The sequence below is a fragment of the Xenopus laevis genome, chromosome 9_10L, assembly GCF_017654675.1.
Source record: "Xenopus laevis strain J_2021 chromosome 9_10L, Xenopus_laevis_v10.1, whole genome shotgun sequence".
Classification (NCBI taxonomy): domain Eukaryota; kingdom Metazoa; phylum Chordata; class Amphibia; order Anura; family Pipidae; genus Xenopus; species Xenopus laevis.
Window position 1 is genome coordinate 43,646,429 of NC_054387.1, and position 27,302 is coordinate 43,673,730.

The 27,302-nt window shown below is 39.8% G+C and overlaps 1 protein-coding gene across 1 annotated transcript in view; it reads left to right on the forward strand.

Annotated features, from left to right (window-relative positions):
- The first annotated feature begins 2,035 nt into the window (after window positions 1-2,035).
- Window positions 2,036-27,302, forward strand: part of LOC108701067 (myosin-7B) — a 39,008-nt gene continuing 13,741 nt past the window's right edge. The window contains exons 1-16 of the mRNA XM_018235218.2: window positions 2,036-2,221; window positions 2,551-2,654; window positions 3,590-3,733; window positions 4,311-4,467; window positions 5,180-5,207; window positions 9,313-9,409; window positions 12,710-12,733; window positions 13,454-13,546; window positions 13,710-13,773; window positions 13,854-13,952; window positions 16,423-16,526; window positions 17,391-17,529; window positions 19,276-19,394; window positions 20,499-20,648; window positions 20,956-21,126; window positions 26,549-26,728. Of these exons, the coding sequence (XP_018090707.2) occupies window positions 2,122-2,221; window positions 2,551-2,654; window positions 3,590-3,733; window positions 4,311-4,467; window positions 5,180-5,207; window positions 9,313-9,409; window positions 12,710-12,733; window positions 13,454-13,546; window positions 13,710-13,773; window positions 13,854-13,952; window positions 16,423-16,526; window positions 17,391-17,529; window positions 19,276-19,394; window positions 20,499-20,648; window positions 20,956-21,126; window positions 26,549-26,728 (1,773 nt within the window). The 5' untranslated portion in view covers window positions 2,036-2,121. The remainder of the gene's footprint in view (window positions 2,222-2,550; window positions 2,655-3,589; window positions 3,734-4,310; window positions 4,468-5,179; window positions 5,208-9,312; window positions 9,410-12,709; window positions 12,734-13,453; window positions 13,547-13,709; window positions 13,774-13,853; window positions 13,953-16,422; window positions 16,527-17,390; window positions 17,530-19,275; window positions 19,395-20,498; window positions 20,649-20,955; window positions 21,127-26,548; window positions 26,729-27,302) is intronic.

Here is a 27,302-nt window from a genome sequence, read left to right on the forward strand (position 1 = left end):
ATTTAAATAAAGACAGGTGGGTTGAGGGGAATTGTTTGTAAGTAATTTTGACTTAAGCTCCCCATAGACGCGATGATTCTTTTTGCAGAACGACCGATTTTAGGGAAGTCCGACCAATCCTTCGAAATTATCGTGCGGTTAGTGGGATTCGAACGATCGTACATCTTATGATTTTTCGGCCGACATCTGTCAGGAAATTGATCAGCCAGGTCAAAAAATCTTTGTCGGTCCCAGTGCAATCTATCCATGTTTTCAGGGCCAAGCAGGCAGCTCCCCTTTGTTTTCCTGGCAAATTGGTCTTTTTAGTTGATGGTAAATACGTAAGATCGTACGATCGTTCCGAGAAGATCATGGTCTCACGATCAGGATCTGATCTTTTAAAAATCTCAACATCTATGGCCAGCTTTAGCCAATTGCAAAGTATATGATAAAGTGCATTTCTAAAGGCCCCCATACACGGGCTGATAAAAGACCGATGTCGGTCAGATGTCAACCGGGCAGGGTAAAAAATCCTGTTGGATCATGGCTGCATCTGTTCCTTGATGAAGTCCCGCGATCTGACCGCCCGTATTGCCTCCATTCTGATCCGATCGTTGGACCCTAAGGCCCACGATCGGATCAGCCCACCTCAATGTGGGCATATCGAGGAGAGATCCACCAAACAAGTGTATATCTCCCTGTTTATGGCCACCTTAAGCCGTATTTTTAATTCAAGCTTTCCAAATTGACCTCTTACTGAATGGAAAGCTTGGTCATTGACATCCCCTAAGGAATATATTTAGGACAGGGTGAGAGAGCACCTGTTGGGTGCAGCCCAGTGTCACACACAACAGTCTGTGTAAAGCTAAGACGAGGTCAGGCCAAGAATGAGCAGAATCTGTGGTGGACACAAACAATGAGTTTAACCTCAGGGCAATGCGTGGTTAGCTTTGCAAACGGCAGGTCACATTACATTATTAAGAACCTGTCAAGGGTAACAGGTCCTTTAAGAGGTTGTTGGTTTAAATGGTAGAATTTACAGGCTTTACATAAACTATCTATCATTATTGAATTTGTTTTCTAACTTGTTTGCTTTGATTTAGTCTTAAAAGCCTGAAAAGACAAAAAACTGTAAATAATTTTATATTGATGTAAACATTAGATCTGCTCTACCAAGATATGCAAATAAAATAAACGTTCTGCTTTGATAAAGAAAGGTTTTCATCAGGGGTGTAACTATAGAGGAAGCAGACCCCGCGGCTGCAGGGGGGACCCAGGAGGTATGGGAGCCCCATGAGGCCCTAATTTATATACAGTTTCAATAAATATTGGTAAAACAAGTCAATCACTAAACATTTTGGTTACGCCACTCGTTTTCATCCTTTGGGTGTGTTGAGTCCACAAATAACTTGGACGACCATCTATCACAACTGAAAAGCCAGCTGAGCATTTCTACTTATAATTTTTAAGTCAACCCAAACATACTCCCTATTCCTGTATTTTACTGACATCAATAGAAAGAATGATGATTGTGTGCTCTCTTAAATGGTATCAGCCTCCCAATAACCTGCTATTTGCTACCAGTTTAAGCATAGCCTCTATGATAAAATGGCATGGTCATCGCAGATGTCATTTATTTTGAGCACCCTTTTCAGACATCAGCAATTGCTTCTGCCCTTAGGAGGACTGAAATGCATTTGTGCAGGTCAATCAACTTAAAAACCTGGATTATTTCCTGGGACAGAAAGTCAAATATAGGCATCTTCCCTGGCAATTACTGGCTGTTGGTCTGTACGCACTGAAGGGAACATAAATAGAAGCATAATGTTATTTTTAAATGCTAGACATCATTTCGGTATGTCATGTCAACTGCACTACTGAATACCTGGTCTGTTAAGTTGGAGTCTACCTTAACATATGACCTGACTGTTTTATTTAAATTGCACAAAACATGTAAACTGAAATAAAATGTATGTAAAATAATGAATTTTCCCTGGAACAGCACATTGTGATAGTGCCCTCAACCCAAAAACTCCACTTTAGAAACTGATTATAACTTTTTTTCCCCATTTTTATAGAGTTCACAAGTTTCCTGGGCAACTTTGGTCCTTGCTGTTGGCTTACATCTAGTAAGCTGCCACCATGAGTTCTCTTTTGGACATGACTGAATTTGGGGAGGCTGCTGATTATCTGCGGAAAAGTGCTCATGAGATTATGAAGTTGCAGACCATCGCCTTTGATGGTAAGCTTCCCACTTTCCTAGCCTAAGATTCCAAAAAGATAAGGCACACTCTGATATCGAGTCCAGTAAAACGAATTTTTTGATTGTTGTCTCACCTGAGTGCGTGCACCTCTAGCATGAAGGTAACCTGGGAATCAAGTCATTATTAGTCTTCAGTGTTTTAGCTCCATAGATAGCAATGCAGATGGCAGTTCCTACAAGTTAGCCAAAGCATTCACTCACTAACAAATTTATTATGTTAAACCAGCTGAATGTGAATCCAGAGTTCATTGTAATCCTAAATAATCGGCCTCTATACATTTCCAAGATGATTTGTTTTTTTCTTGAAGGCAAGAAAAAAGCCTGGATTCCAGATGATAAGGAAGCTTACATTGAAATAGAAATCAAGGACTCGAATGGTGGCCAAGTCAACGTGGAGACTAAAGATAAAAAGGTATAGACACTGTTTCAACCCCTTATTTTATTTGTATTTTTCACCTCAACTAAACATATTAAAAAACTTGAATGTCTACTTATTAAAAGATCCAAATATAAAAAGCACAAAGTAATAGAAATGAGGAAAGAATCTGAATAAGTAGAATAAGTAGAACATTAAGTTCTATATGACTTTGCCAACTTTTAGATGGCATCGTTTTACATGAGAGTTTTTCATGGGTTTTTGCACTTAATAAATATAGAAAATGTTGTGTTTTAAAACCATTTTTCACAAGCAAGATTTTTAGAGCTAAAAAGTTTGAATTGTGAAAAAAAAGTACATTTATAAATTGCCCCCCTAATATACAGAAGTACAGAATACATTGCAAAGCTGGAATGGTTAATAGGAATCAGCCCTTGAGTACAAATGTAATATTTGCACAATAGTGATGTTGACCCGAAACTCATGGTGACTCAAGGGTTGACCATCAGTTCGAGTTGGTTTGGGTTACGGTTAAAATTGGGCCATCCATTGGGGGTAAGGTATGGGTCAGACTGGGGAAGTATACTCCTCCACTGCACCTGAAGATTTCTGATGAAGTCTTGGAACCAGCGGTGGGCACAGAAGTAAAATATAAAGAGAACAGATGAGGGTACAGCTTGGGAGCAGTTCCTACAATGGCAACATATTGCGAGTTAGGGTCGGCAGGGCCCACACTAACCAATTATAAAGGAGACAGTGGCAAATGGCATAGAGAATAGGTCTGTTTATGTTGGCAATACAAAAAGGCTGATGGGGTTTGTCTATACTGGGGCTTACTAGGGCCTGTGCCCACTAGAAGATACTCTGGCAGGTCAATCCGACCCTAAACCAGTTCGCCAGGACAACGTTCTTGTTTAATTACTCAATAAACTATTTCAGAGTTGATGACTTTCTGAATTATTTCTTGTCAGTTACTTACTGTAAAGGAAGATGACCTCCAGCCGATGAACCCCCCAAAATTCGATATGCTTGAAGATATGGCCATGCTAACTCATCTGAACGAAGCGTCTGTTCTTTCCAATCTGAAAAGACGTTATGCAAACTGGATGATTTATGTGAGTGGGCTATTTGTGCTTGGGCTCTGGTATTGTCCTCTGTTGTTACTGAAACTTCCTCTCTGAATCTGAATGGTAACATATACTGTCATGGAATAGTTCAAAAAAACAAAATGTAGGGGGACTTTCAAATATTATTTGAACTTAGTTACAGTGTGAATAATGACTTATCTTCAATTGTTTTGTTCTTAAATCAAGAACAGTAAAAATTACCGATAGTGCTTATTTGGAGATTAGAAGTCTCCACATATCCAATCATGGTAGCCATTTTTGAAGGTTTAGATTATAAGGATAATGATGTTTAAATGGGTGCTATAAATTATAAAATCGAGGGTGTTAGCTCTATACCAAGTTCGATCTTACATTTCCAGGTTTCCCTTTTATCTATGTTTAGCAGATGTGATGAAGGATTAAGGCAAGACGTGTAATAATAATTACTGTTTAAACTATTTTATTTTATCTTTAAGCCCAAGATACGTTGTCTGTTTGTACTAGCTGAGAATGATATGCAGTAGATACCTTTATATGAAATAGTAAAAAGTAATTTGCATTTTTGCATTTCTTTTCCAATTGACAGACCTACTCTGGTTTGTTTTGTGTTACCGTCAACCCCTACAAATGGCTGCCAGTCTACACAGCAACTGTCGTAGCTGCCTACAAGGGCAAGAGGCGCTCAGAAGCTCCACCCCATATCTACTCAATTGCGGACAATGCATATAATGACATGGTGCGCAGTAAGTATCCATAGAATGCTAAGGACAAGATGAAACAGTTGCTCCTTAAAAGTCAAGGAAAGGCTTATGGCCTAACTAAGCACCTCACCATTATATTCATGCTCCATAGAGTTCAAATGGGGAAATTCAATTAGAAGAAGAATATTAGACTTTTTCATTGAATGTAATCTCTCTTATGGTGTTATACACACGGACAGCAAAATACTACTGTCCCATTATCACAGATTTTTAGCCCTCATCATACCTGAGAGGAATTGAGGAGAAACTACTTCTTCCACCAGTGCACCAAAATTTTAGTTTGCAGAGACAATTGTGATCCAATAGGATTGAACTATGGTCTGTCAAAATTTCCCCCCATGTTTCGCAAATCTGGATTGCATGGCCAGTTTAAAGTCCATTCTTGGACAAAGGACTGGTAATTAATTAAACAATATTTTCAGGTTAACCAGAGGTTTCACTGAGAAGCAAGCAGAGTTGTAGATTAGTCCCATGCAGCCTGACGCTACCCTCATACTCAATACTGATTTTGCTTCTTAAAGATACTTATGGGGACTTTTTGTCACCCCTGGTAAAGTTTCACTCATTGTTGCCTAAGGCATGGATCTCACGGTGCCTCATTGCAGAAATGTTAACGCAAGCAAAACCTGATTGACGTGTTTACTTATATAATCCTTTGTGTTCCTAAGTGCCTCTTTCATTTCCTTTCTTATAGATCGGGAAAATCAATCAATGCTTATCACGTAAGTAACCTTTAAGGTTTTGCTTGGTAACTGTTGATATTGTCATTGTAATGCCATGTTTCTAATAGCTTGATTAGCTTGTAAAGGTGGCCATCCATGGGCAGATTTAATCTGCTGACTCTGGCCCGATTCCGATAGATTTGGCAGTTTATCAGCCAGATATTGATTGGGCAGGTTTGATATACCAGACTGCATTGGTTAATTGAAGCATTGATGGCTCAATGGAAAGATCTGCTCATTTGATGACCTCACTAAACGAGCAGATATTATAGTGTGTGGCCACCTTAAGATCTTTTTCCGGGTGCTTTGTACCAATTATTTATGGCTGGATTCAAGTCATTTGCCACTTATTTGGTTCATTCCATATAAAAATTATGTAATAATCAGAACCAGTTGCATGAGGGCATTTTTTTTAAAAGTCCTCATGCATCAATACAAATCTTTTCCAGGCATTTCAGGTGCAGTCACTACATTGGCATCTAGCGTCAGTGTTTGGCAACTGCTGCTCTTAGGGAGTAATTAGGTGCCAACAACCATTACAATTACCTTAATCCTTTCGGAGACTAGTGCATGGCCTGTTAGCATTATATTTCACGCGTCTTTTAGAAGGCATTATAGTAAGTGTGTCAAGAAGTATATTCACTTGCAAATCATCAATTCTTCCTCTTGCTTATTTGCAGTGGATAACAGGCTGTAAAATAAACCTAGCTAGCTAGCTATATTCCCCATATTATTTAATGCCTTATGAAGAGACCTTGGCACTGATATATTACATGGTCCAACATAAGGTTATATACGGTATACTGTAGAAATGACTGTATATAAATTCAGTCATCAGCTCCAGCACTTTATGGTTTTACCTTCTGTCATTTTCCAAAAGCTTTCCTCCGTTGCAAAGAAACTGTATGATGCTATGACTGATTGTCTGCACAGTCAGGAGGCTGATGTTTAGATGAGCAATTCATTCATCGTGATCCTCATGTATATAATGTAAATATCAGTTGTCTGTATTGGCCACATTCCTAAATAAAAATATGTTAATAGACTTTGAAGAAGAGTAGATCATCTTAGTTACCAGGATCAGAAGAAGACTGTGTCTCTGGCTACAAATATGCATATCCTGGCCTATTATAAAGATTGCAGACCATATTCCTATCATCATCTCAAAAAATAACCTAACTAAGAAGGTGGATTTGCCCTAAAACGCCAGGGAGACTACAGCTAAATTAAGAATTCAGGTCTCATTTAGTTTCCAGCCTTATTAGGTAAAGCAGGGGGTACGGAATTAAAACGCTTGGCTATTATCGTTCTACAGCTATTTCCCTATCAATGTCTGTGCCCTTTGTTATCTGGGATTGGTGTGCAATGTCTGCTATGCTATTTTTAGGGGTGAAATCACCCAGGAACAATGGGCAGACAGGGTTGGGATATAGAGCCCTATGGTTTATCTTCATTGTCAGTGGCAGTAACTCTACACTCACATAGAGCTTTGTCTGCAGAGTGTCAGTGCATTTTCCAGACGCATTAGAGCAGACGCCCAATCTAGAAGATTAGTGGATTATTTTGGCAACATGTCGCTACTGTGAAAGTGTTTTTTTAATCCTGTTGCTATAGTATATGTGGTCATATTGTTTATTATATTTATATACACTGGGGTGATATTCTGTGTAGGAGACTCTTTATGAATAGTGATGTCTGCCTGCCCAAGGAATTATACATTAAGGGGGTTATTTACTTGGGCTTTTTGGGGCAAATTTTTGTTTTGTTTTTTTTAAACTAAAATTTTTTGAGATTTATTAAAGGAGAATTCAACCCCTTATTAAAAAAAACCCTACCCCCATCCCTATATAGACCCCCCTCCCTCCTCCCCCCAGCCTAGCTGCTATCCCTGGTAAATGCCCCTAAATTTTTACTTACTCCTCAGTGCAAATTCAGGGCATCGGAGTTTACGGCAGCCATCTTCTTCAGTAATCATCAGGTCTTCTTGTGCCAATTCGGCAATTTCCGTGACTTTCGGTGCATGCGCAGTTGTTCGGGACAGGCAGACAGCTCCAACTGTGCATGCACTGATACGGCACTTACTTCCCGAAGATTACTGACGAGAAGAAGATGATACCCGTGAACTCCGCTGGACAGAATCTGCACAGAGGGGTAAGTAAAAATTAAGGGGCATTTACAGGGGGTAGCAGCTAAGCTGGAGGGGAGGAGGTCTATGTAGGGGAGGGGGTAGGGGTTTTTCTAATAAAGGGTTGAATTCTCCTATAAAGCATGATGCAGCAAAAAGCCAGAATCCTAAAATCCGCCCTCTCAGACCTGCTGAGGTTGTGTATAAGTCAATGGCAGAGGGGTCCCTATCCTATTTTGAAGTGTCTGCGGTCTATGCTGGAATTAAAAAAAATTCCAGCTGAAAAAGGTCCAAAAATTCAAACAATTCTGGCAAAAACTGTCTCAATTTTAATTGAGTTTTTACCGGAACAGATTAAATCAAGCTTTTTTAATAATAAATAAGGTCAAATCGGGTATTAGAGTTTGGTCGTGTTTTTTTTATTTAAAAAATTAGATAAATTCGGATTTTAGTGAAAAACCTCACCATATTTTTTTTACGCTTCCGACACAATTTCATATATTGTTTAAACAACTCTTCCCTAGGAGATAATTTTATCCAGTATCCCCTAAGGCTAAAACATATATATTAAGGGACACTGGATTCCACCATAAAAAAAATGACAATACCTAATTTGGGTGGAAAACCACTTTCAGTAATAGTGCTGCTGAATTGCTGGGATTTTCATTGTTCAGTGGGTGTTGAAGGTGTTGAAAAAGCTCTTGGGAACAGACCGAAACATTGACCCTCTTTTTAAATATATTAAATAAAAATTATGTATTTTATGTAAAGGTTCCCTGAGAGCACCTTAATTTTAAGGTGTGTATATATATATATATATATATATATATATATATATATATATATATATATATATATATATATTTGTCTGAAATAGTAAACCAATTTATTCACAAACAACAGTGAGTGCTGATCCTCCATTGAAGTATTACAATACCATTGATCTTGCACCGCTGGTTTCACTGGTTCGAGTGCGGGCACTTTTTCTTTTAATGTCATTTGCAACTTTGTAGTAAATAATATGATGAAATGCTGCTATTGCACATTGGAAAAGGAGAGCTATGACTAAAATGAGCCTTAAACATTTATTTATAGTATACACCTATATTAGCAGGGATGAATCAGAAAAGATTTGGGGCAGGGCAATGCAGGGATTCTTATGAACCCAACTTTAGATAATATCTATTAAGCTTCACTCATTGTGTTTCCTTATATATATTAAGGTGAATAAGTTATGGCCCTATTCTTCCCATGATGCCTACATTTTGTTTGGCTACTTAGATGCCCATCGATGCAGGTTACATTACATGCATGCCCATAGTCAGACCTTCCTGGCAACCCAAAATACTGCCCACTTCCCAACCACTTCCCCCAGATTCAGATTATGCACATGAGTGAGCCAAAAAGTATGTGGGAGAGAATGGCCAGGTCCATATAGTCATTATGCTACTGAAGCTGGGAAGCAACACCATAGTCTAATGCCATGTAGCAATTATATTGGAGCAAACATTGTTGGGGGTAATATTTCTGATTAAAATCAGGGATGTCCAACTTGCAGCACACCTTATACACAGTATCGGACTGAGACACCAGGGGCCCACCAATTAATCTTAGACAAAGGGCCCACTTTTAGTATTATTATTCTTCCTCTCCTATTCTCTTAGTCTCTTTTCTTTACATACTATAATCTGTTATTCCATCTATTTAGCCACTTTGTTCTCATAGAAATAAGGAATGGCCATGAAATAGGCTAAATGTTTAGCAGCATGAGGGCCACCTGGACTTTTCCTGGTATCCCAGTGGGCCAGTCCGACACTGCATATACACAGATAAAAAAATAATTTGCAACAATGTGATACTGATGTAATTCCCAGTTTGAATCCAGTCCTGTACATGTGAATGACTACATACACACAAGTCTCTTTTGCATAATGTGCCTGTCTTTCCTTCACTCCACTCATCGTCTTCTGTGGCCCCAAGCGGAGAATCCGGCGCGGGCAAAACTGTAAACACGAAACGTGTTATTCAGTACTTTGCTATTGTGGCTGCTCTTGGGGAAGGGCCCGGGAAGAAGAGCGTAAGAACCAACGTTGCCCTTGCCGTGACTCTTTTTGATTTCAGCTTTTTTCCCTTCAAAAATCCAGAAGCATACCCATGGCTTTTTTTCTTGTTTTTACTTCTTTTCTTCCTTCTTTTAATGTGTTTTTTTCCCCTTTTTAACTTTTACTTGTTTTGTTGCGCTATAACATTCCAGCTGGTATATGGGGCCTGGTTATTTATTAAATATTTTCTTTCTTTCCATAAAATACGATTTCCACCTCTTTTTCTTACTGAATAATTGGGACATTTTTTTCTAAAACTCACTGAGGCCAATGTACCTATTAGTGTGTGGCATAAGAAACACAATATTGTCCCAATTCATATAGATATTTTATTCACCAGCACAACAGCATTTTACATTCACTGAACTAAAAAAAATACAAATTAAAAAAAATCTGATAGTATTCCAGAAATTTCCCCAATTGTACTTACTCCCCCTACATTATTATCATCATTATTATTATTAATAATAATAATAATAATAATAATAATAATAATTATTATTATTATTATTATTATTATTATTATTGTTGTTGCTGTTATTATTATTATTATTATTACGATTTTCACTTTTGGTCTATATTATACTGTCCAAATATTTTTGGGTGACTAAACTCATGGTCCAGTGTGGATCAGTACTGAATTTAGATGAACCCTGGCACTTAATGCTGGATTTCAATCAGGCCCAATCCCAAGGAGCTTATTTACTATTATTATTATTATTAATCAATTGTTGGATAGGGTAATTTTATTTGTAATTGAGTGCAATTTTCCCTGCAATCACAGAGCTTTTTATTTTTTTTTATTTTTTTTGAAGGAAAAATGCAAGCAATTTAAACAAACACAACTGTGATAACGAGCATGCTTTCATTCTCAATAATAAACATTATTGAGCAAATGGAGCATACTTGTATTTGTTTTTTGGAAAAAAATATCAGTTAACATCATTATTCAATTTAAAAAAAGCATGGAAGCTTTTTTTTCTGGATTTTTATGAAGAAAAAAGAGATAATGGAAAAAATGCAAAAAGCAATGTAAACAAACACGAAGAAGAAAAAAGATCACGTATTTCTTTTAAGCATTACCCCACCCTTAGAGTCTATTAATAATAAATTGTCCACCTTAGTATTCAATTGAAAGAAATCGGAATCCTTGTCATGTGAATGGAGCAAAATTATTGTTCACAAATCATGGATTTTTTTTTTAATTTGCAAATTTGAATATAAATATTAGAGTCCAGATTCAGTATAGTGTTTGTGGGGCGTTTAGTATACAGATGAATTAAACAGTTAGGGATTTGGTACATCCCTTGTTTACAGTGGAGAACCAAACCCTTTTTATTAAAATCCTTACCCCAGGCCATTGCCCTACATAGACCCCCTCCCTGCTTTCCCCCCAGCCTAGGTGTTACCCTGGTTAAATGCCCCAAACTCTTTACTTACCCCTTGTTGCAGATTCAGGGCATCGAAGTTCAGGGGCACCATATTCTTCTCTTCGGTAATCTTCGGATCTTCTTCCGGCACTTCATCAATTTCCATGGTTTTCGGCATATGCAAAGTTGTTTGGGACTGGCAGATTACCAAAGAGAAGAAGAACTCCGATGCCCTGAATCTGCAACGTGGAGTAAGTAAAGAGTTAGGGGCATTTACCGAGGTAACACCTAGGCTGGGGGGGAGCAGGGAGGGGGGTCTATGTAGGTTAGGGGGTAGGGGATTTAAATAAAGGGGCAATATTATTACTATATATTAATATTCTTTGGGGCATGCAATAACCCTTCTGGTTCCTTATTCACCAGTATTACAATTGCCATTTAGAAGGAGTTTTAGATGGCTTTTTCGTCTTCCTTTAAAACCTAAATTTGAGTGCAGCCTTGAACCTGCTGGACGTGAATATTTTATGCCCAGTCCATGTTACTATATTTAGGTAGTGGGGTTAGTACAGTGTGGGCAGGAGGCCTTTATGTAAATGTTGTCATGGATATATATAGACTATAGATATGTTTGAAAACATCTGATCTAACTGACTGGGTTACATTTACCTTTCAATAAACCAGAATCATAGATGTGTAGATCTTCCCATCATATTAACTGCATTTACAAAATGGTGTCAAATTTGGTTGCCTGGCTGCAGCCCAGAGGAACATTGCCAGGAGATTTTCAATTGGAACATAAAGGGACACCAACGACATTTTGAAAATTCTGAAGCTTCTTGAAACTTTTATTCAGAGTGTCCTGTTTTGAGTACAACAGTCGCTTCCCCTCAAATTTCTAGGCCTCAGCCAGTAAAACTGTCCATAGACATGAGAGTGAGTTTGGCAAGGGATTTGGGCTGTTGTTGCCCTCAAATTATGACATTTTGGAAAATTCTGTTTTTGTGGATGGCAGAGAAAAAAAATCTATTCAAATTCAAGAAAGTTCATATGGCCCTGAAAGAGTTTAAGACACATTACATTATAGTGAGATTTCTTTTGTCCCACACCAAAAGTACACAGAATACCAGTTTTTTTTTTTTTACTTAAATACACTAAACTCTATTTTTAAATTTTTTTTCTTTGTTTTCTTTTTTTTCTTGCAACCATTCTTGATTAATTTGTAATTTCTCCATTGTGCAAATCCTAATTTCATCCACCACATGCGTTTTCCATTGTTTTTAACTGAAGATACATCCATTTTCCCCTTGTCGTTCTTTTTCATATTTAATAAGCACCCTCTGCGCTAGCTATTTTATGAATTATTCCATTAACAGTTTTAATTTTGCGGATACAGCTTTTCTTTTTTGCTTAGTGGTACTAAGGGCTGTTTTTATATCATTTTCTTGCAGTAAATGCTTTTTTTCCCTTTGAAATAACTGTTTTTTTTATTAAATCATTGAATCATACTTGCTTTCCTTTTACCAATATTTATTTTCCTATCATAATGTGCATTTTATAAAACTTTGCTTTTTTTGCAGTTTTCATTTTACCCTCTTTTAAAGTGCTTTAATAAAATTCTATTGTGCTTTTGGCCATATTATTTTGACTTACTTTAAAACATTGTATACATATATTTGTTGCTTATATCCTTGCTATATTTTTATTCCTTGCTATTTTATATTATTTACTGGCATATTTATCCTTCATTTAACTTTCCCCTTTTGTGACAGCTTTAAAAACAATGGCTTGGAATTTGAACTTGGAATGGGCATTTTAAACTTAATGCAGCTTTTTGGATTTTAATAAATTAATTAGTGTTATGAAATGAAATTCTGACAACTAATTATCTTTCCTGTTTGTTTACAGCTAGCCCCTGCTACAAAAACTGGGGTAAGTTGTTTAGTAGTAATGTTTATTTTCTATTGGCTGGATATAGGGTAGGGTATCTCACAGGGGCGTAACTATAGAGGAAGCAGACCCTGTGGCTGCAGGGGGGCCCAGGAGATATAGGGGCCCCACCAGGCCCTAATTCATATACAATTTCAATAAATATTGGAGAAACAAGTCAACCTCTAAACATATTGGAAGCCTGAAAAATAATTTGCTGTGGGGCCCAGTAATATCTAGTTACGTCACTGGTATCTCACCAGAGAAATCAATAAATTCTAGCCTCCAGCCCCCTGGCTGTTGCTGAAGTGCCAAATCTCTTTTGGTTCTCATGCTGGCAGTTGAATGTCAACAACTAGAACAACTAGAACCTCCAACAACTAGAAGTTTCAAGTTGGGCATCTGTGACTTATGTACTTTTCCCCCCTTTAGACTTAGGCCACGGCCTTCGTGTGTTGCCAGATGCCCTCTCTTGCCTAACCATAGCCAACCAATAGAATCAATTTTCCCACAAAGTACGTTAATTCATCTGCATAATACCAGCTGCCAGATACATAAAAGTTAATGCAGCTCTCTCTTTCCAACTCCCTTGGCTTTTATTCTGGGAGCTGTATGTTAACAACAGCTAGAGGGTGCAGGTTGGGCATCTGTGATTTACATACTTTATCACCCTTCAGATATGGCCACAGCCTTCCTCAAGCCCTCTCTTGTGTTCATTTCCAGGGCACCTTAGAAGACCAAATCATTGAAGCTAATCCAGCTATGGAATCATTCGGCAATGCCAAAACATTGAGGAATGATAATTCTTCTCGTTTTGTAAGTAGGCTATGTATTCATTTTAAAATGCAGTCATGGGAACATATTCCTGTTAAATAATGTTTATAATAATTAAAGTTAACGTAACTAGCTCAAAGACAGAATGGTCACACAACCCTTCTAACGTCTGAAATTGGACTTAAGACTTGTTTCTGATTTCCAGGGAAAATTTATACGAATCCATTTTGGACCAACTGGCAAACTGGCTTCTGCCGACATTGACATCTGTAAGTAACCAGGCAAGGTTGATCCATGCAGTTTCTGCAAGGATGGAAACACAACCATTTTACTTTTTGCTGTATTTCAGACCTCTTGGAAAAATCAAGAGTGATTTTCCAACAACCAGGGGAGAGAAGTTACCATATCTACTACCAAATTCTTTCTGGGAAGAAGCCAGAACTTCAAGGTGAGTCAAAATGATTAGCACATTATTATACGAAGCAGATGCACTGATTTGCAAACTGAACATATTTCAGCCAGTGACTATTAATCTAAGACAGAGATGTCCAACTGGAGGAGAGACCTCTAGCTGGATGTGGTCCCCAGACTGCTCCATTGACCTCTCTGGATGGCATAATTTTTATATAATATAGCCCCTGAATATGTTGTACGTCTATATGGAGACCTTAAGACAGCACTGATCTAAGAGATCAATATTTAATAATAATGTGCACAATTTATATAATTAAAATAAATCTATGAAATTTATGTTTAATGAACAAATATTATAAACATTTGGGGGGTTATTTACTAAAATCCGATTTTATCTCATTGTCCCAATAAGAAAAAGTTCTGCCAAACTCCTATCCCCGATTTTGTTTTATTTATTAATAAAAAACCTTGAATAAATCGGATTGGTAAAAAACACACAATAAACTCAAGCAAAAACCTAAATCATATGATTTTTTTTCCTGAATCACTTGATTTTTTTCGGATTATTGTCCGAAAACCCTGTGTTTTTCGCATTATCAGGCTAAACCCAGCGCAGACCACAATATCTTCAAATTGGGATGGGGATATCTCCCATTAACTTATACATGACCTCAACAGGTTTGAGATGTTGGGTTTTTGAATTTGGACTTTCTGCAGCATTGGGATAATACATTTTGAAAAATTCGAGTTGAGTTTTTGCCCCAAAAAAACAGACCAGAAAAAAACAAGGTTTAGTATATAACTTCCTTAGATGCAGAAATTAAGGGGATAATTTATCAAAGGTCAAGTTGTTTTTTCCCAAAAAATTCTAGTTTTTCAAGGCTTGTTTTCAGTTAAAACTCAAATTTGTGGATTAAAATAAACTAGATTGTTTTGGGGTTTTATAAAAAAAAACTAAAAATGTTTTCAAGTTTTGATAAAAAAAACTCTACATTTTTGACATTTATTATACCCTGAAGCTGAAAATAGCACAACTCTGAAAATACTCCAGCTAAAACCTGTTGAGGCCATGACAATGGATTCAATGACAGAGCTCCCTTGAACAAGTTTGAAGATGTTCATAGTCTTTTTGATGTTCGGCTTCAGTGGGCTTCACTTGAAAATTTGATTAATTCGAGCGATTCAAGTTTTTTCCAGTGGAAAACTCGATTAATCCGAGTTTTTGTCTTTTTAACCCTGAATTCACTGATTCAAGTTTTTTTCCATTCAAGTTTTTTTTCAAATTAGAAAACATTCGAGTTCTGTCTTTGGTACTTTTTATATTCAGAAAGGATTCTGTGCAACCAATCTCTTGAGTGAAAGAACAGTTCAATCAAATGTCACCCATGGAACAAGCCAATTAACTAATAGACCATTCGTCTATTGGCTAGGTTATGAAAATTATACTGCATTAAAATATATGGAGTTGTTTAGCTAACTCGGGCCACAGGGAATGTATTTGGCTTGTGGATCTTCAGTTAAACAAGTTTGTAGTAGAAGCTCGTTTGCAAAACCAATTATTTTAAAAGACAATTTTGCTAGGACATTTACTGCACTTTAAACTGGCGGTGTTGCAAGGGCATTCACAGAACTCAACTTCCAGGCCCGGATTTCCTTATTTGGCCCCACTAGGCCACCATGTTGTATAGCCCGCCAGCTTTCACGCCCCCCCCCCCCCGCAAGCACTCATGCATGTGCTGGATCGCTGGGGAACTCCCCAAATGGCAGGGTGTCATGCGGCCCCTGAAATTTTGCTGCCCTAGGCCCGGGCCTTTCTGTCCTTGCCACAAATCCGGGCCTGTCAACATCATAAGCCTCCATATATATTAATATATAATGTGCACTATAATGTATACTATATATCAGGGTTCCCCAACTTTTTTACCTGTGAGCCACATTCAAATGTATAAAGAGTTGGGGAGCAACACAAGCATGAAAAAGTCCCTTGGGGTGCCAAATAAGGACCGTGATTGGCTCTTTGGTAGCCCCTATGTGGACTGGCAGCATGCAGGAGGCTCTGCTTGGCACTATACTTAGTTTTTATGCAATTAAATCTTGCCTCCAAGCCTGGAATTCAAAAATAATCACCTGGTTTGAGGACACTGAGAGCAACATCCAAGGGGTTGGAGAGCAACATGTTGCTCATGACTACTGGTTGGGGATCACTGCTATAGATGTATTTAATTCCTCTTAATAGTCACCTATTTCCAACTAGTTCTTCAGCTTAAAACTACACATAAAAGGCATGAAAATTGAAATAAAGAGCCATAAATATGGCTTTGCCAGGCTGTTGACAGCTGCTCGTATAATTACAAAAGGCTAAACAATCTACGGTGTTCACACCTGTTCTACTTATGAATGTAATTAATGGACATTTTGTAGACTAATTTAAAAAATCAGTTAACATGTTGTTTGAATTTCGATTACTGAAGTTTAACACTTGAGTTTGGAATGCTCCATTACAGATATGCTGTTACTGTCCACCAACCCGTACGATTATCACTTCTGCTCGCAAGGCGTGACCACCGTAGACAACTTGGATGATGGTGAAGAACTCATGGCAACAGATGTATGAGTTATTTATTGACGCAAAATTAAATAACTATATGTTTGACCATGCTTATATGTACAGTATCATATGATAACGTGGCTAAAGTTGGGGTGTACTGTAGATCTGCTGGTTAAGAAATCGACTGTTCTATTCCCATGCTATTTCCTTGTATCATTATTTCCATCTGATACATTAAGCAGTGTGTTTTTCTCTTTGTGAAATGTGCGGCTTTATGTAAAAATAAAGATCTCTTGATATGATAGGGGGTATTTGTAAAAAAAGAAAGTAGGTGATAAAGGTGGCCATAGACGCAAAGATCCGCTTGTTTGGTGACATCGCCAAACGAGCCAGTCTTTCCCCGATATGCCACTAACGGGCATGGCTATATCGGGGGTAATTACGATGAGAGCGCAATGGTCTCCAGCGGGACGGTCTGGACAAAACCAAACCTGTCCGAACAACCTATCTCCACCGGACAAAAAATGTCGGGACTTTCCACACAAGATAGGATCTTTGCGTCTATGGCCACCTTAAGACTCTAATGATTTATGGTCCAGATAAAATGGCATTGTAGTATAATCATAAACTCATAGTACAAAGACCAGTGAGACAATCGAATGTTTGTTTAAATTGGATTAACCACACCAGATTAAGCTATTTACCGATTGCTCACAATAGAATTGAAATCCCGTCATTATATAGAATAAACTTGCAGGAGTCACTCAACAAGCCACACATGATGTGGGTGATATCATGGAGGAAAATGAATTAAACACAGAGGAACCCTATTTCTTTTGTGATCCTTCTTTATATGTTATTCAACTACATTTCATTTAAATATATATGATGGTATCGTCTAATTGCTTGCGCTTTGTTCTACAGCATGCCATGGACATTCTTGGCTTTAGTCAAGAAGAGAAGACGGGCAGCTATAAAATAGTTGGAGCCGTCATGCACTTTGGAAACATGAAATTCAAGCAAAAGCAGCGAGAGGAGCAGGCCGAGACGGATGGCACTGAAAGTAAGCAAGTCCCACTAAACCGGTGCTGTTGGGACCATTGCAGTTTATGCCTTTTGTTTTTATTGGCTGCTGGTTGTGATCAAATAATGATCATTTTTAAGGAAAGAACAATTGGTAGGAAGGATATTAGCATTTCTCTTTGTAGAAAAAGGAGGAGGAAAGATCCACCACAAGACGTTAAATATACTGGAAACCATAACCAAAGGCATGAAAACTGTGGATAGGATAGAAATGTTATTAAAAGATATGCAATAAAATGTGCGGCATTCTAGTATAATGAAATGGATCTATTCCAGATGAATACGAATCACAACAGCAATGGGCAATAAAGTTTAGAAGGGAGGCTTAAGAGTAAAGAATAATTCTTTACTAATAGATAAGGGGATGTTTGGGACTCGGTTTCCCCATTGGCAGTGGATCAAGATTTGCAAGTAAATGTAAACATTTTAAAGGGGAAGTAAAGTCTAAAATAGAACAAGGCTAGAAATGCTGTGTTTTGTATACTAAACATAAACATGAACTTACTGCACCACAAGCCTAATCAAACAAATGATTTATGCTTTCAAAGTTGGCCACAGGGGATCACCATCTTGTAACTTTGTTAAACATCTTTGCAAGACCAAGACTGTGCACATGCTCAGTGCGGTCTGGGCTGCTTAGGGATCGTCATAAATTATCAAAACAGCACAAGTCAAATAATATCTGCCAGAAGCCGATGCAGCAAGACTGATTAATAATCAGAATATACAGACTGCACTGGGCCCTGTGTTGTCATGTAATCTAATGTGGATTTTATAGTTTTTGTATTGTTTAATACAAACTTTCTACAATTCTGTAGAACCAGTGGCTGCAGCAAAATAATCCTCCAAATAGAATCCCAGTTTATCTGTTTAACTCTGGCTCCATGATCTTTGTCCCTGCTGCTGGAGTTGGAAACAGTAAAGGGGATGTAAAGGGAAAAATAAAATCCAATACAAATCTCTATACAGTCGCCGACTGCTCTACAGGGAAACAAACAAAGTTGCTTGAGTTCTCTATGGCTGGGGAGTAACGTGAGGGCTCCCCCTGCTGTTCATAAGTATGATTGTTTCCCTGAAGAGCAGTTAGGGACCGTCTGACAATTTCTATCCACAGCAGTAAATGAAGGGAGAATTTCACTGCATACAGTCAGGTTTCTTATAAAAACGGTACACATTTTTTTTATTAAAGTATATTAGAGATAGGTTTCTTTTTCATTAAAGAAAGTAAAAATGGGATTTTATTTGTTTGCCTTTTAAGCGTTTTCTAAGAGTTCACAAGGGTTTTTTTTACAGTGAGAGCTGTGAAGATGTGGAATTCCCTCCCTTAATCAGTAGTACAGGCTGATACATTAGATAGCTTTAAGAAGGGGTTGGATGACTTTTTAGCAAGAGAGGGAATACAGGGTTATGGAAGATAGTAGTACAAGTTGATCCAGGGACTAGTCTAATTGCCATTTTGGAGTCAGGAAGGAATTTTTTCCCCCTCTGAAGCAAATTGGAGAGACTTCAAATGTTTTTTTTTTGCCTTCCTCTGGATCAACTGACAGTTAGGCAGGTTAAAAAAAAGTTAAAAGGTTGAACTTGATGGATGTGTGTCTTTTTTCAACCTAACTTACTATGTTACTATGTTACATGAACAAACAATGAAGTTGTTTTTAAAACACATACGTTTGTAGCTTTCTGTGCTCCTTGCGTGTGTTTGTTGATGACTTCCTGATATCTACAGGTGCGGACAAGTCTGCCTACCTGATGGGAATCAGCTCAGCAGATCTCATTAAAGGTTTACTCCACCCCAGGGTCAAGGTCGGGAATGAATATGTGACCAAAGGTCAAAATGTGGAGCAGGTACGTCCTCACAGCTGCAGGTTCCCCAGTGGAAAATAAATATTTTTTTGCTAACAAATACATATTGTGGATCATTAACTAAACTAATCAGTAATAGGTTTGCTATCAATGCCACAGTAATAGGTTTGCTATCAAAAACAGTTATAGTTCACTGGGTGGTACCAAAACTCAGCAGTCAACATTCACAAGCTTGTGCTTGGCAAAAGTGTTATTGGGGCACCATGTTTTGGGCTTCTTAAAAAGGCAGTGCTCAAAACCCCCATAAGTTGCATTTGCCGGATCAAATCCTTACAATTTCATAGAATAAAATGCAATGTTACATGTCTGATAATTTTCATTAAAATAGTTCAACCAAATACACACAGATTTTTTCCCTTATTTATCAATCCATTTTTCCGAAAAATTTCCTGTGCGGGAAAAAATTCTATAAAATCGTGTAGAAAATCGAATCGTACACATTTGTGTGAATTAGACACCGGAAAACGTCGATTTTTTCGTATTTTTGCCCAGGGCCAGATTTACATAACAGGTGCCCCTAGGCCTGCTGCCGTTCATTGCCCCCATCCCGTCCCCTTCCTTTGAGTACATGTGCAAAATTTGCAGGCTCAGGTTCGGAGTACTGGGGATTGGTGCACAGGAATTTTTAAAAAACGATTGTATCTTTTGTGAATACTCAGTGCTTTCGAACCAATGCCGGTGTGGTTGAACAGCAGGCCGCCCCCCTAAAATCCTGCCACCCTAGGCCCGGGCCTTTGTGGCCTTTCCACAAATCCGGGCCTGTTTTTGCCTGAAAAACACAAAATCTTCAAAACCCAATGCAGATCAGGATATGTTCAAGACTTCTCCCATTGACTTCTACATTTGGACTTTTAACACGCTTGGGGTTAAATCAGTTCTGAAAAAATTTTAGGTTTTTTTCCCCAGTAAAAATTCGGATTTTATAGTTAAAGAAACTCGAATTCTAAGAGTTTTTTGCATTCGGACTTTGATAAATAACCCCCTTACTGTTGCACCTTCCCCATGTGACATTACTTTAATAAAATCCCAATCTCACTACCCAAAGAAGAGTTTATAATTGTGTTTTCTTCATGCGTTGTTGGACAGGTGGTATTTGCTGTTGGTGCACTGGCCAAAGCAACTTACGATCGAATGTTCAAGTGGCTCGTTAGCCGAATCAACAAGACACTGGACACTAAATTGGCAAGACAGTTCTTCATAGGAGTCCTGGATATTGCTGGATTTGAAATATTTGAGGTAAATTCACAGCAGAGCATTTTTTATGTTTTTATAGGGCTGGAATCAAAATGTATACAAGACAATTAATCAAGACAAAAAGAGTAGTAATATTGTAGTGCTACACAATCTTATTGGTGTGTGTATGACCACCTCACCTTAGCTTTCAGTTTTACTGATGTTTAAGCTGCTATTGTCTTAGGCTGACTGGTTACAGCCTTTCCTACCACTCTCCTTAGTTCCCCATACAGTAAACTGTATTGATCACTAACCCCCCCAACAAATACATGAGTAATGCCCACAACTTTGTGTGTTTTCTCTCTTGCAGTACAATAGTTTTGAGCAACTTTGCATTAACTTTACCAATGAGAAACTGCAACAGTTTTTCAACCACCACATGTTCGTCCTGGAACAGGAAGAATACAAGAAAGAAGGGATTGAGTGGGTGTTTATTGACTTTGGCCTAGATCTTCAGCCTTGTATTGACCTGATTGAAAAGGTAAAGATTTGTAAAGAAAAATGAATGGTGCAGTTTGCCATTTTAATGACAGGGTAAAATTAGGATTAAAAGCTTTAATAACCCTATTCATGCAAAGCCCAGTGCAAAGCAGATTTTGTGGGATCCCGGTAAGCAAGATTGTGCAAACTCTGACCCTTTATCTGTTATTGCACTAGACTATAGTTGTAGCTCAGCAATGGCTAAAGGGTTGACGTTACTATAGACACCATCTCTCCCTACTATACCTGCTATCCCACAGTCACACTCCCTTCCCAGAGACTATTATCCCACTGTTACTATAGACACCATCTCTCCCTACTATACCTGCTATCCTACAGTCACACTCCCTTCCCAGAGACTATTATCCCACTTTACTATAGACACCATCTCTCCCTACGTATACCTGCTATCCCACAGTCACAGTCCCTTCCCCAGAGACTATTATCCCACTGTTACTATAGGCACTATTCTCTCCCTACTATACCTGCTATCCCACAGTCACAGTCCCTTCCAGAGACTATTATCCCACTGTTACTATAGGCACCATCTCTCCCTACTATACCTGCTATCCCACAGTCACAGTCCCTTCCCAGAGACTATTATCCCACTGTTACTATAGGCACTATCTCTCCCTACTATACCTGCTATCCCACAGTCACACTCCCTTCCCAGAGACTATTATCCCACTGTTACTATAGACACCATCTCTCCCTACTATACCTGCTATCCCACAGTTACACTCCATTCCCAGAGACTATTATTCCACTGCTACTATAGGCACCATCTCTCCCTACTATACCTGCTATCCCACAGTCACAATCCCTTCCCAGAGACTATTATCCCACTGTTACTATAGGCACCATCTCTCCCTACTATACCTGCTATCCCACAACCACAGTCCCTTCCCAGAGACTATTATCCCACTGTTACTATAGGCACCATCTCTCCCTACCATACCTGCTATCCCACAGTTACACTCCGTTCCCAGAGACTATTATTCCACTGCTACTATAGGTACCATCTCTCCCTACTATACCTGCTATCCCACAGTCACAGTCCCTTCCCAGAGACTATTATCCCACTGCTACTATAGGCACCATCCTCCCACTATACCTGCTATCCCACAGCCACAAGTCCCTTACCAAGAGCGAAGATCCCACTGTTACTATAGGCACCATCTCCTCCCTACGTATACCTGCTATCCCAAGCCACGTCCCTTCCAGAGACTATTATCCCACTGTTACTATAGGCACCATCTCTCCCTACTATACCTGCTATCCCAGTCACAGTCCCTTCCCAGAGACTATTATCCCACTGTTACTATAGGCACCATCTCTCCCTACTATACCTGCTATCCCACAGCCACAGAGACTATTATCCCACTGTTACTATAGGCACCATCTCTCCCTACTATACCTGCTATCCCACAGCCACAGAGACTATTATCCCACTGTTACTATAGGCACCATCTCTCCCTACTATACCTGCTATCCCACAGTCACACTCCCTTCCCAGAGACTATTATCCCACTGTTACTATAGGCACCATCTCTCCCTACTATACCTGCTATCCCACAGTCACACTCCCTTCCCAGAGACTATTATCCACTGTTACTATAGGCACCATCTCTCCCTACTATACCTGCTATCCCACAGTCAGACTCCCTTCCAGAGACTATTATCATACTGTTACTTTAGACACCATCTCTCCCTACTATACCTGCTATCCCACAGTCACACTCCATTCCCAGAGACTATTATTCCACTGCTACTATAGGCACCATCTCTCCCTACTATACCTGCTATCTCACAATCACAGTTCCTTCCCAGAGACTATTATCCCACTGTTACTATAGGCACCATCTCTCCCTACTATACCTGCTATCCCACAGCCACAGTCCCTTCCCAGAGACTATTATCCCACTGTTACTATAGGCACCATCTCTCCCTACTATACCTGCTATCCCACAGTTACACTCCATTCCCAGAGACTATTATTCCACTGCTACTATAGGCACCATCTCTCCCTACTATACCTGCTATCCCACAGTCACAGTCCCTTCCCAGAGACTATTATCCCACTGCTACTATAGGCACCATCTCTCCCTACTATACCTGCTATCCCACAGCCACAGTCCCTTCCCAGAGACGAAGATCCCACTGTTACTATAGGCACCATCTCTCCCTACTATACCTGCTATCCCAGTCACAGTCCCTCCAGAAGGAACTTATATCCCACTGTTACTATAGGCACCATCTTTCCCCCTACTTTACCTGCTATCCCACAGTCACACTCCCTTCCAGAGACTATTATCCCACTGTACTATAGGCACCATTCTCCCCCTACTATACCTGCTATCCCACAGTCACAGTCCCTTCCCAGAGACTATTATTCCACTGTTACTATAGGCACCATCTCTCCCTACTATACCTGCTATCCCACAGTCACACTCCCTTCCCAGAGACTAATATCCCACTGTTACTATAGGCACCATCTCTCCCTACTATACCTGCTATCCCACAGTCACACTCCCTTCCCAGAGACTATTATCCACTGTTACTATAGGCACCATCTCTCCCTACTATACCTGCTATCCCACAGTCAGACTCCCTTCCCAGAGACTATTATCCCACTGTTACTATAGACACCATCTCTCCCTACTATACCTGCTATCCCACAGTCACACTCCCTTCCCAGAGACTATTATCCCACTGTTACTATAGACACCATCTCTCCCTACTATACCTGCTATCCCACAGTTACACTCCATTCCCAGAGACTATTATTCCACTGCTACTATAGGCACCATCTCTCCCTACTATACCTGCTATCCCACAGTCACAGTCCCTTCCCAGAGACTATTATTCCACTGCTTCTATAGGCACCATCTCTCCCTACTATACCTGCTATCTCACAATCACAGTTCCTTCCCAGAGACTATTATCCCACTGTTACTATAGGCACCATCTCTCCCTACTATACCTGCTATCCCAGAGCCACAGTCCCTTCCCAGAGACTATTATCCCACTGTTACTATAGGCACCATCTCTCCCTACTATACCTGCTATCCCAAGTTACACTCCATGCCCAGAGACTATTATTCCACTGCTACTATAGGCACCATCTCTTCCTACTATACCTGCTATCCCACAGTCACAGTCCCTTCCCAGAGACTATTATTCCACTGCTTCTATAGGCACCATCTCTCTCTACTATACCTGCTATCTCACAATCACAGTTCCTTCCCAGAGACTATTATCCCACTGTTACTATAGGCACCATCTCTCCCTACTATACCTGCTATCCCACAGCCACAGTCCCTTCCCAGAGACTATTTATCCCACGTTACTATAGGCACCATCTCTCCCTACTATACCTGCTATCCCACAGTTACATTCTATTCCCAGAGACTATTATTCCACTGCTACTATAGGCACCATCTCTCCCTACTATACCTGCTATCCCACAGTCACAGTCCCTTCCCAGAGACTATTATCCCACTGCTACTATAGGCACCATCTCTCCCTACTATACCTGCTATCCCACAGTCACAGTCCCTTCCCAGAGACTATTATCCCACTGCTTACTATAGGCACCATCTCTCCCTACTATACCTGCTATCCCACAGCCACAGTCCCTTCCCAGAGACTATTATCCCACTGTACTATAGGCACCATCTCTCCCTACTATACCTGCTATCCCAGTCACAGTCCCTTCCCAGAGACTATTATCCCACTGTTACTATAGCACCATCTCTCCCTACTATACCTGCTATCCCCACAGTCACAGTCCCTTCCCAGAGGACTATTATTTCACTGCTTCTATAGGCACCATCTCTCCCTACATAACCTGCTATCTCACAATCACAGTATCTTCCAGAGACTATTATCCCATGTTACTATAGGCACCATCTCTCCCTTACTATACCTGCTATCCCACAGCCACAGTCCTTCCAGAGACTATTATCCCACTGTTACGTATAGGCACCATCTCTCCCTACTATACCTGCTATTCCCAAGTTACACTCCATTCCAGGAGACTATTATTCCACTGCTACTATAGGCACCATCTCTTCCTACTATACCTGCTATCCCACAGTCACAGTCCCTTCCCAGAGACTATTATTCCACTGCTTCTATAGGCACCATCTCTCCCTACTATACCTGCTATCTCACAATCACAGTTCCTTCCCAGAGACTATTATCCCACTGTTACTATAGGCACCATCTCTCCCTACTATACCTGCTATCCCACAGCCACAGTCCCTTCCCAGAGACTATTATCCCACTGTTACTATAGGCACCATCTCTCCCTACTATACCTGCTATCCCAAGTTACACTCCATTCCCAGAGACTATTATTCCACTGCTACTATAGGCACCATCTCTTCCTACTATACCTGCTATCCCACAGTCACAGTCCCTTCCCAGAGACTATTATTCCACTGCTTCTATAGGCACCATCTCTCCCTACTATACCTGCTATCTCACAATCACAGTTCCTTCCCAGAGACTATTATCCCACTGTTACTATAGGCACCATCTCTCCCTACTATACCTGCTATCCCACAGCCACAGTCCCTTCCCAGAGACTATTATCCCACTGTTACTATAGGCACCATCTCTCCCTACTATACCTGCTATCCCACAGTTACACTCTATTCCCAGAGACTATTATTCCACTGCTACTATAGGCACCATCTCTCCCTACTATACCTGCTATCCCACAGTCACAGTCCCTTCCCAGAGACTATTATCCCACTGCTACTATAGGCACCATCTCTCCCTACTATACCTGCTATCCCACAGTCACAGTCCCTTCCCAGAGACTATTATCCCACTGTTACTATAGGCACCATCTCCCCCTACTATACCTGCTATCCCACAGTCACAGTCCCTTCCCAGAGACTATTATCCCACTGCTACTATAGGCACCATCTCTCCCTACTATACCTGCTATCCCACAGCCACAGTCCCTTCCCAGAGACTATTATCCCACTGTTACTATAGGCACCATCTCCCCCTACTATACCTGCTATCCCACAGTCACAGTCCCTTCCCAGAGACTATTATCCTACTGTTACTATAGGCACCATCTCTCCCTACTATACCTGCTATCCCACAGTCACACTCCCTTCCCAGAGACTATTATCCCACTGTTACTATAGGCATCATCTCTCCCTACTGTACCTGCTATCCCACAGTCACAGTCCCTTCCCAGAGACTATTATCCCACTGTTACTATAGGCACCATCTCCTGATTTCCGGATTACAACAGCTATTTTCCTCCTATGTTTGCCTGGACTCCCAAAACATAAGGTTGATACATAAAGAAAAAAATGTATTAAAATTCATTTGAATTACTATCATCATCATCATTTATTTATAAAGCACCTACAAGACACTATATATTTGTCTTCTAGCCATTGGGTATACTGTCCATCTTGGAAGAAGAATGCATGTTTCCCAAGGCGTCAGACATGAGCTTTAAAGCCAAACTCTATGACAACCACTTGGGAAAGTCTCCTAATTTTCAGAAGCCAAAACTGGACAAGAAGCGGAGATATGAGCCACACTTTGAGTTGATGCATTATGCAGGAGTGGTAAGAAATGCTCGTTAAAATTAAGGAGATTCTTAAGTCCTCATAAATGGAATGAAAGAATTCATATGAAAACAGGGTCAGACTGGGTTGGCAGGACACCAGAAAGAAACCCGGTGGGCCCTGGTTCTCTTGCAGGCTCCTGCTCCCTGTCCAAGTCCGCTGTCCCTGCTGCCGACCTCCCTTCTCCAGGCTGTTGGTGGCAAAATACAGGTGCCAGTGTGCGCACGTCGGTAGAAGGGGCTGGTTTCTAAAAGTGGGTTGCGGCAGGAGCGGGGGCCACAGGGGGGCACTGAGACAGCAGCACCAGGCCTCCCAGTCCTACCCTGTATGAAAAGGATGTTTGCTACCTAAGTACTGCAGTCATAAGAAATGTGCATGTGTTATGGAATGTGTAATACTATCACACCCACTATTGCAGAATTCAAGGACTTGGGATTTGGTCCCGGAATTTTTGCAGACAAATCCTACATTTCCCTTGACTTAAAAGCTCTAAACAACTGAATACAACAATTTTTCTTCACACATGGTTTTAATTTTTTCAGATATTAATATGCACATTATTTACCAAATCTTT